At 35.9% G+C, this 11518-nt stretch overlaps 1 protein-coding gene across 1 annotated transcript; it reads right to left on the bottom strand.

The window, feature by feature from the left end:
- Positions 1-2572: 2572 nt before the first annotated feature.
- Positions 2573-8950, bottom strand: YIPF5 (Yip1 domain family member 5). The gene is made up of 4 exons (XM_027770413.1): positions 8684-8950; positions 7687-7832; positions 4923-5099; positions 2573-3103 (listed from the first exon to the last, which is right to left on the bottom strand). The coding sequence occupies exons 1-4, from the start codon at positions 8802-8804 to the stop codon at positions 2936-2938; spliced, it is 612 nt and encodes a 203-aa protein (XP_027626214.1). The 5' UTR covers positions 8805-8950; the 3' UTR covers positions 2573-2935.
- Between the last annotated feature and the right edge of the window lie 2568 nt (positions 8951-11518).

The raw sequence follows: 11518 nt of genomic DNA, 5'->3' as shown, positions 1-11518 counted from the left end.
CAATGGCTCTTACTTAGCTTTGGAGCACATCAGAGAGAACAATGCCTATTAAAAGTTTAAAAAATAGGGCAAGCCTATGGCCAGGTGGTTAAAGTGGCTGAATCCTATCTGGTCAACCATGCGGTCGAATCCTGGATCTACATGCTTGAGAAACATGCCAGGCACATATGCATGTATACCCAAAATTCCCAAGAAGAGAAAAGAGATGGAGAAAAAAATACAGTGTAACCATTCCCCATGGGGGTGCTTTCTAGCTTTCCCTTTCCCTCCCCCTTTTTTTCTCTCTTGTGAACGTCCTCTGGCGAAAAAAAGAAAAAGTTAAAAATACAAACTTGCAAAATACCAAATGCACAGTTCTTAAATCTTACCAGAAATCGTCTTATGCCTTGAAAAAAACTCCTCCTTCATTAAATGGCCAATATTCAAGGACACCATTTCTTTTTTAAAATAATTTTAAAATTTTGTATTGGGCAGTTATGTTCACCAGGGAGAGAAAGAGAGAAAGAGAATGGAGGTGAGAAAGCACCCCCAGCGGGTTGGTCATGCCACAATCCCTTTTCCTCCATTGTCCTCTTGGTATTTTGACATGAGCACACTTATGTCCAGCATGTTTTTCAAGCCACTGTGTCCAAGACTCTAATTCCCAGTCAGCCATGAAAGAACCACTGTCTTAACCACTATGCCACAGGTTTCCCCAGATAAGTATTTCAAGATTTATAAAACTGCATTATCTGCATAGCTATATCTGAAGGGAAAAAAAAAACAAAAAAAACCTATTTTTACAGGTCTAGTTACATCACTCTTGAAAACATTCACTAGTAAACACAATAGCATATCGCAAAGTCATAAATAAGCATTTACACCATTTATAAAATCAACAACATGTCCTTGGCATCCATTCATGCATAAATAACACATTAGTGTGAATAAACTTGCCAGTCCATTCACTGAATATGAGATCTGGAGTGATATATATCATGTGTCAACTTGTCACCCTCATAACGTTTTGGTTACTCAGTAACAATCACTGGGTTAGTTTTTCATCTATGCTGAGCATACTCCTAGTATTTAAAGGTACTTGTAAGCATTAAGTATAAAATGGGCACTAAAGCAAGACAATACTCTACCTGGTACTTACTTGAAGAGAAACATCTATTCCAGTGGTAGGAAAACAAACAAAAAAAATTGCCATATAGTAAATTTTGAGTACTTTTGTTGAGTCTTATAACATAAATAGGGCTACACATACTGTATTTTCTATTAAGGAGAATTTTATGAGGGAAATTTTGGCTATACTTCGCTACATAACCAGGAAAAAAAGAATTAAATTCTTACATCAAACACAACTCTACTGCTATATAGGTACGTTGATAACACAGCAGTTAAATACAAAATGGTTTTGCACCTTATGACTTCGGAGCTAAATAAAAGACAAAAACTACAAAATTCTCTACAACAACAATTTAAACTAAAAATTACTTTGCCAGAGGATGGAGGAGGCAAAAAAACGAGAAAACAATTTGATATGTTTGAGGAATTTCACTGAAGATTAAGTCTTAAGTCTAACCAAGAGTGAAACAACTTAGTTTCCAAAGCATTATCCACTGTGCTTATTAGAAAGAGCTGAATATTAACCAAAGACACAGTACATTGGCCTTAACAAGAACTATGTGTATATATAAAATGATTTGAGAAAGAAAAAGATACAATCCAATGATTACAATAAAAAATATTATACTAGAAGAATTGGGAAGTTTGAAGGTCTAGCCAAAAATTACTTATTATTGAGCATGTGTCTCCAGAATATTGATAATTAATGAAGACAGACATATTTATATATCAGAGATTAGAAATGATGATCTTCTTATAATAAAAGTTTTATTTATCTCACCTTCTTTTTATGTTTTAACACCTGCTCTAAAATAAAGAATCAAAAATGTCAGTTTGGCATTTTAATATGAAAGTCTCTTAAAAAAGGCATTTTCCTCTCTATAATGTGCCTTTGTCATAACTATAACTATGTTTTGTTTATAATCAGAGGCATTTCCTCTAGAAAAAGCTAATGATCAGGATACAGTATTTTTCCAGATTCTCTAGAAAGAGAACATGACAACATAAATAAACTTAATACAAGGAAATAATGCTGTAACTCAAAGTAAATTGCTTCTTATTTAACCCTTTCCCCCCTAGTTCTATACCATATGACTTCTATTCTTAAAGCTTGGGTAAAATTGGAAGTCAAAATCAGACCCTAAAGAAAATGAGAAAGAGAAAAATGGTTTAGTAAAAGTAAACTCAACAACGCAGTTAAAATTAATTGGGAAAATTTTAATTAGTAACCATCAAATGTACTTTACATTGAGAACTACAATACCGAAATTGTGAAATTTTAAGTATTTTTCTCAAAAAAAAGTTAGTGATTTTCTTTCTCCTGGGAAGTATGGAGACCCAACTATGAGCATTAATGTAGTCAGTACAGGTCACTATGCTTTAGTTAACACCAACAGCCAAACGGACATTCATATTTCATGTCTACAAATGTAGACTGTGAACTTCTTGTACCTCCCAATTATGACTAGTTTTTAAGAAAGATTATCAGCTTTGTGGTTGGTCTCACACAGTTGGTAAAAATCTATTAAAAAACATCATAATATAATTTGCAAAGAAAAAATCTGTTTTTCAAAGGCTGCAGGAATAGGAAAGAAATAGCATTTCTTATCTGTATAAACAGAAATACTTAAAGCTAATTACACTTCAGATAAATCCAATATAGTATTCAAAAGTTCTATAAAAATGAACAAAAGATACATGTTTACTTCCACTGTTCCGAGGGTCAAATGTATATCTGCATGAGAGTTGCACTGCAGCAGTTTGCTGGTCCTATTTAAGAGTTCAAGGTCCTTTTGTGTATGTCCACATCCCAGATAAATGCAGTTCAAAATACAGAAATTAGGGCAAAGACTCCATATAACAAAGCACAAGGATATGCTACTAAAAGCTGCTGTCCTTCCATGGCTAATGCAGAAATAAAGATTTTGGAAGCAAAAAACCTACCCCATCCAATAATCCCAGCAGTGAGAATGATTCCTAACATTCCTTGTAAAGAAAATATCACTGCAAAACTGGAAAGTAGGATCATGGGAAGAAGACAGTATAGTTATGTAACAATTCTACAATAACCACTCTACAGAAAAGCATTTTAAATCCACATGTAGGCCTGTGCAGAAGTAATCAGAATTTCTTTTTTCAAATGCTAAAATGTGCCTCACATTGAATTCAATGATGCTGAATCATTTCATTTGAGAAAAGGCTCATTTTAACACTATATTTTGCTTTTTTAAAAATACAAGATTTCTCAGCTTTAGCACTATTACTGTGTGGATATGTCTTTATTGTCAGGGATGCTTTGTGTATTTTGAGGATATTCAGCAGCATCCCTGGTCTCTACCAATAAGATACCAGTAGCACTCCTGCCTCCTACATTTGTAGCACCATTTTGCCTTCAGACATTGCCAAATGTCCCAGTTGAGAAGCAATGTTTCAGTAGAAAAAAACGACTTCAGTAAAATTCAACTATAAGTATGTCAACTCTTAAATGAGAAGTATGAAGCAGTTTCTGCAATGAAAATATGAAGTACTTGTATCCAAAACAGGCAGATACAAAGAAACTATTTTGCCAAATTTCTTCTATCAGACAAATAGTTGACACACACTCTTCTCCTAAACCTCCATCTTAACTAAGTGTAACAAAATCTAATCACTGGTAGTGTGTAAGACTGACCACAAGGAGGAACTTGAACTGTTGAAAGAGACTGTCCATGAGGAGGAACACTATCAACAACAATTTACTCCTTTCTTTTTAACCTAACCTAAAATATCATTTAAAAATTAGGGACCAGCAGTTAGCGTAATGGCTATGTCGCTGGACTCCCATGTAGAAGACCGCGGTTCACATCCCGGATCTGGTGGCTTAAAACTCACACCGGGCACGTGTGTATGTGTGCCCAAGATCCCAAGAGGAGAATGGAGGAGAAGGGATTGCGGCGTGGCCATTCCCCCTGGGGGGTGATTTCTCGCTTTCTGTCTCTCTGTCTCTGTCTGGCGAGCGCACACGCCTTATAGCAAACCCCCTGCCCCCCCAAAAAAAAGTAAAAAGAGGACCAGCAGTTAGCGTAATGGCTATGTCGCTGGACTCCCACGTAGTAGACCGCGGTTCGAGTCCCGGACCCGGTGGCTTGAACTCACGCCGGGCGTGTGTGCGTGCGTGCCCAAGATCCCGAGAGGAGAGTGGAGGAGAAGGGATTGCGGCGTGGCCATCCCCCCTGGGGGGTGATTTCTCGCTTTCTGTCTCTCTGTCTCTGTCTGTCTGGCGAGCGCACACGCCTTATAGCAAACTCCCCTTCCCCCCAAAAAAAAGTAAAAAGAAAAAAAATTATATATACAATATTTAAAGCTGCTTATAAGAATATCAGAGAACATGGTAGGCTAGTAATAGCTTCTTGTCATAAAGGCTACTTCATTTTCAGTTAAAAAGGTGCCAAATAAAAGCGTGCATTTATTATTTGGATACTTGGCAAATGCCCAATGGCTTCAAGAAATTTGATATAAAAATATCAGAGGATATTCTAGTAACTTGAACTTCTCTATGTAATATTTAAGTTAACAATCACCACTGTTCAATTTGTTACCACTATGATACTGGTAAATAACACAAAATCAGTGATTTGATTACAGGTAAAAGTAGAGAATGTATACAAAATTTTAAATGTATTCAAATTTCTACTGTTCTTCACCTAAAAGCGTATAGCACAACTCTTACCTACAAGAGGATGAATTAGTGATTTACCTCAAAATGAAGGTGAGGTGAATTCTGTTACACAAAAATGCTTAAACTTCAAAATAAAATTTAGTACTTACTGTAATGAAAATATCACTGCAAAGCTGGAAAGTAGGATCATGGGAAGAAGACAGTATCCAAGGACACTTGCCACACAACCAAATGAAACACCTGTCATACACATTAAGTTTAATAAACAAAACATTCCTAGACATCCAATTGCACTGATCCCATATACATAGCCAAACTGGATTTTGCCAGCCTATGGGGAGGAAAAAGACTATAGATTAGAAGGGGGGAAAAAGTCATTTTTGGCCTTATTTCATCTAAAATAATACATGTAGAAGATACTCAGTTCACGAGCATCAAAATCTACAGTAAAAGACTAAACAGACTAGTTTTCATATCCTTCTGAACTTGCAGTATGACCTCCCAATACAAGAACATTTGGTTTTCATTTTTCAGTTATTATTTGAGATTGGTATAGAACTGAAGAAACAAAATAATGATAAAATCATCTAAACTGATTTTTTTCTAAAGGCGTTTAAGGAATTATTTTATTTAACTTAATGAATTGATTTATTTTATTTGACCAGAGAGGGACAGAGTGAGGAGAGTGAGAATGAGAGGAAGAAAGTGAGAAAGTAAGCTGCGAGGTCCGGGACTCGAACCGTGGTCAGCCATGTGGGAGTCCAGCGCCTCTAACTACCATGTCATTTGTTGGCACACCCCTAGGTTGATTTTTAATATTTGGTATCACTTGAAAAAACCCAATTCCACCAAAAAGGCCCCAAAGCAGTTAATTCTCATTGGCAATTATAGCTATAATTGTTTAACGGTAAAAATACATTTATCACTTTATATGGACGCTAGAGGAGTTAGGAGAAAGCAAGCCAGGATAAACAAGAAGCCAGGATTCTGTTGGAAGGGGAGGAGAAATGCGAGAGGAATATAATGAAGATTTTTTTCACTCCATTATTAAATAAAGGGAAAAAAAAAAGAATGAATTCTTTGGGGCCAGCAGATGATGTAGCAGTTACATTCCTGGATTCCCACATGGCAGACTGTGGTTTGAGTCCCAGATTTGGTGGCTTGAAACTCATGCCGGGTGCATGTGTGTGCATGTGTGCCCAAGATCCTAAGAGGAGAATGGAGGAGCAGGGACTATGGCATGGTCGTCCCCACTGGAGGGTGATTTCTCACTTTTCCTCACTGTCTCTGCCTCTCTCTCTCTCTCCCCAGCAAGTGCACATGCCCTAAAGCAAAAACCTCTAAAAACAAAACAAGAAAGAAATCTTAGTAATTCTGCTCTTGTGAAAAACATCACTCAACAATCTTAGGACAACAAATATTAACTAAGTTGAGACTAGCTTATCCTTAGGCTATGAAAACAAATACTATATTTAGGTCATACTATCACTTTTACTAACACTAGCCTACAGAGAAGCCTTTAGTAAATTCTTCGTTTATCAGATTTCTGAGATAGAAAATTAATAGCAAGAATGCCTCTAAGGATTATGTTAGTGAAAAATTCCTTGAGATTTCTGTTGGACTATTTATGTGTAAATACTTAAGAGTGTAGAAATCTGAAAATGCTCAGATGAAGTCTTTAATGAATTCATTCCTGAAGTAATTAGTAAAGCTTTACACTTGCATAGTGCTTTAAGTTTTTCAAAATCTTTTCATAAAACTTGTTCTATATTCAAAACAATTTTGTTAGGTCAGCAGCACAAAATTATTATGTACTAGAAGAATCTGAAGGATTAAGTGATTTGAGCAAGAGCAAAGTAGGAGTACTAATCATGGCCACCTCAATCCCATCTTCTATTACATTACCGATCTTGTAATTCACAGGCACAAGATAAAATAAAACAAATGTTAACAGTTATCTTTTCAGCTTTTTATTTCAACATGTCTTAACATTCTTGGAGAGATAAGAGTTAAAAACTAAAACCTTTTGACAATGTTTTAATTCATTAAATGTTAAAGTAATAATATATCAGACTACAATAAAACATTAACCAAGGTCTAGAGATCTAAAAAAATCCAAAATAAAAAAGGGACTATCAATTTCTGAAAAGTAAAAAGAAATTCTGATGAGGGACTAAAGCCACAAATGTTATTACTTTTTGTTTTGTCTCCCTAAATTGTACCCTTTTTTTGAAACAAGTAATGACTTTTTCAGTATGCTATACTATCAATGGAGAAATGATGAACAGGTATTAATTCAAGCAACTGAATACTATTCAGAACACAACCATGACTTGAAGTGTAGTTTAAAAATTGCATTTGAGGGGCTAGACAGTGCTGCAGTAGTAAAAATGTGATGCTCTGAGAGGAATCACAAATGAGAAGGTTCCTCTTTTCAATCTAGAGACCTCCCTGAGTAAGCTGGGCATCTCTCTACCCATGATTCAGGGCAGGATGAAGACTGGGGTTGGATCATGGTATCGGGACACTGTTGGGGGTGCTGGGGGTGCTGTTTCTGTCTCTCTCATTGTCTTGCTCACTCATGGAGTAAACAAATAAACTTAAAAAGAAAAGTCTTTTGGTGACTGAGTTCAGTTATGATAGCACAAAGTATGCTGCTACTTGGCAGGCCATGGCCACATGAAAGACCTGGGTTCAATATGTGGCCCACCCTAAAAAGTGGCCCACCCTAAAAAGTACAGTGTAGTGGTACAAGACTGTAATTCAACTACTCAGGAGGCTGAAGCAGGAAAATTACGACACAATGAGACCCTGTCTAAAAACACTACACACATGTGAACATACACAAAATGGCTTTTGGTAGAACATTTAAAGATTGTTCTTTAATCTCATACTAAAAGCTAAAACTATTAACTTACCAGTAACAATGTGGCTCCAAAGGCAAGGCAAAAAACCATTGGTCCTGCCAAATCGGTTTCATTCATGATGCTGCCATCTACTACTTTTAATGGATGTAACACTGTTAGTGTTTTGTGCCAGATGTGGTCAAAATTGATACCTAATTCTAAGGGGGAAAAAAAAAGTTAATTTGAATTTTTTGATATATCTTTAAGTTACCAGACTCTGTTGGAACAGAAGACAACATGAAATACCCAGCATCAAAAGAGGATCTGGCACTATCAGGTGATATTATTTTAGTGACTCTTCCACACATCTTCATTATTTGTAGTGTTTATCCCACAAATACATAATTTCTAACTTGGTGTTTGAAAGGATATGGATATGATAAAAAAGATACTCATTACGTCTCTTGGCTATGATGGCAATAGCAAGAATATATAGACAGAATTAAAAGTAAGGGGTTCATCACCTGGGCCTATAAGAATATCTGGGGCCTCTAATAAATGATATGCAAAAATAGGTCTCTATGCATACATATGCATTTTTCTGAGGAGATTATTCGCATCTTTCACTAAATTTTCAGAGTATCTGACCCAAAAAATAAATCAATAAAAATTCAGAACTACCACTGTATAGGTTTCAGAATACAATTTAAAAATTGCTATTTTTTTTTCAGTGATGCCACTAGTTTGGTTTATTTTCATGTGGAATAATCAATACCACATTCTAGCCCTTCTTCTACTGATACAATTTAATCCATAATCTAAAATACAAGTCTATGCTCACATACTGACATACCTTTTTATCACTTTATACAGTTTTATTAAAAATTTGGTCCTCTCTGGCCAAATGTGGTTACATATATACTCTGTTCAAAACGAGTTACTTAGTAGAAAACTGTTTTTGGCAAGATTAGTCTTTTAAAAGGAAAAGAAAACTTCTCCAAATTAAGCTTTACTTGAACTCAGTAGCTGGATACTATAGAGTACTACAAAGCATTGAAACCAATCCTACCTTCTAATAAAGGTGGCTCATCCTCAAAGCTGTTTCCATAGACTGGCTGAGGTATAGCTGGAGTATATGCCTGAGTTGGCTGGAAAATCTGCCCAGTATATGGCTGTTGTGGCTGCATCATGTCTGGAGGTACAAACTGGCCTTGCTGTGAGTAGTTGTAGTCAGCATATTGTTTGCTATAAGGTCCTCCACTTCCTCCAGAATCATAGGACTGCTGTGATTGCTCATCGATGCTGTAACTTGTCTGGTAGAAATCCGTCTTTAAGTTATCTAGTTGTAGCCAGCATATTGTCTACAAATCAAAGGAAGTTAAGTTTGTCAAAAGTATTTCAACCCCCTTGGCAATTGCTAGCCCTTAAATTACTAAATTTTTGCTTGAGAGCTACAGAATCTTGTCATGCAACTCCTAGGATACCTACTTTGCCCGTTTTTTTGTTTTTTTTGTTTGTTTGTTTTGTTTTTTAATAAACAGTGGTTGAAATGATTACTAAGATCAAACTGATTATCTGTAACAATACAAGGATATCAAACGCAGAGGCAGTGCTAGGGGAAGCAGCAGCAACTCCAGCAGTGCAGAATAATCCCCAAATTCAGTTTCAGACCCTGAACAGGCCCCGTTGCTATATGTCACAGGGGCAAAGAACTCTAGAAAATAATTTTTAAATGAAGATAATATACAAGAAATACTAGATTACTTTAAACATCCAAACATCTGAATAACTGGTATCTCAGGAGATGAAGAAACTAATAAGGGCATTGAAAAATTTATTCCATGAAATCCTAGAAGAAAATTTTCCAAGCCTAGAGAAACATTCAAACATCCAGAACCATGAAATAAAAATAATAAATTAAAAAAAAATAGAATCAACCCAAGATGATCTTCTCCAAGGCATATACATGATAGCCAGACTGCTCAAAACCACAGACAAAGACAAGATACTAAAATTGACAAGAGAAAAATGTCAAGTTATTTACAAAGATTATGCCATCAGGTTTACACTAGACCTCTAACCATAAACAACAAAAGCAAGGACAGAATGGGGACATATATTCAAAGTGTTACATGAAAAACAATTTAAAACAAGATTACTACATACAAGATTGTCTTTCATATCGAAAGAAGAGATAAACACATTCTCGGATAAAGAAAACCTGAAAGAATTTGCCAACTCAAGATCAGCTATTTAATAAGCTCTGAAGTAAGTGCTATACTAAGTACTAATAGACGCTATACTTGCACTTTACTAGTGATAAAAAAAATAAATAAACTAAAGACAGACAGAAATAAGAGAACATAAAACAACCAAGAAAATGGCCAAATTAATGATAGGGTCAAGTCCAGAAACATCAATAATAATGTTTAATGTTAATGGTTTAAATTCTCCAATCAAGAGACAAAGACTGGTTGAATGGATAGTAAAAAAGAAACCCTCCATTTGTTGCCTACAAGAAATCCCCCTCAGAGATAAAGACATACATAGACTAAAAGTAACGAACTGGAAAAAGATATCCCATGCAAATGGAAACTACAAAAGAGCAGGAGTCGCAATACTTATTTCAGACAAAATAGGCTTTAATGCAAAACTGTAAGAAGAGACAAAGGGCATATATAATAGTAAAAGGGCTAATTATTATTATTTTTTTGGGGGGGAGAGGTTTTCGCTATAGGGCGCCTGTGCTCACCAGACAGACAGAGAGAGACACAGAGATTGAAAGCGAGAAATCACCCCCCAGGGGGGATGGTCACGCCACAATCCCTTCTCCTCCATTCTCCTCTTGGGATCTTAGGCACACACGCATGCACACGCACCCGGCGTGAGTTTTAAGTCACCGGGTCCGGGACGCGAACCACGGTCAACTACGTGGTAGTCCAGCGACATAGCCATTACGCCAACTGCTGGTTCCCTAAAAGGGCTAATTAATCAAGAAGATATGATGCTTATTAATATCTATGTGCCCAATCCAGGACCTCCAAAATATGTGAAGGAAAGACTGTTAGATCTAAAAGGAGAGATAGACTAACACACTAATTGTTGGGAACCTCAACACCCCATTATTTCCTTTACACAGATCAATGAGACAAAAGAGATTCAGGACCTAAATGATACCATAAATCAGATCTACTTGACAAACATCTATAAGAACTTTCCACCCAAAAACCACAAAATACGCATTTTTCACCCCCGTATGGTACTTTCTCGAAGACTAACCACATGATAGTGTACACAACAAGCCTTTACAGAGTCAAAGGCATAGAAATTATGGCCAGCACCTTTCCCAACCATGATGGAATTAAACTTAACATCAATTTCAGGAAAAACCCTTGAAAATACACAAATACATGGAAACTAACCTACATCTGAATGACCTCACAATTACCAAAGAGATTAAGATTGAAATCAAAAGATTCCTGGGAACAAATGATGAGTGCACGAGTTTCCATAATCTACGGAACACTGCAAAAGCTGTCATAAGAAGGAAGTTCACAAAAAAAAAAAAAGTTAGTTGACAGTGCATAAGGAAAAAGTGGCAAATGGACAACCAAACATCATGCCTCAGGGAACTGGAAAAACAGCAACCAAAAACTCAAAAGAAAAAATGCTGGGAGAAAAGAAATAATAAAGATCTGAGCAGAAATAAATAAAATAGAGCATGAACAATACACAAATAAAAAAAATAAATAAAAGCAAAAGCTGGTTCTTTGAAAAGATAAAACAAGATTGACACACCATTAACTAGACTAATTAAGAAGAAGAGAGAAAGGAACCAGATAAATCAAATTCATAATGAAGCAGGCAATATTATAATAGACAATAAAAATACAAAACATCATTA

Source organism: Tupaia chinensis, unplaced genomic scaffold (genome assembly GCF_000334495.1).
Source record: "Tupaia chinensis unplaced genomic scaffold, TupChi_1.0 Scaffold000132_1, whole genome shotgun sequence".
Taxonomy (NCBI): domain Eukaryota; kingdom Metazoa; phylum Chordata; class Mammalia; order Scandentia; family Tupaiidae; genus Tupaia; species Tupaia belangeri.
Note: the sequence above shows the minus strand (reverse complement) of the source record. Positions and strands in the feature narration are given on the sequence as shown.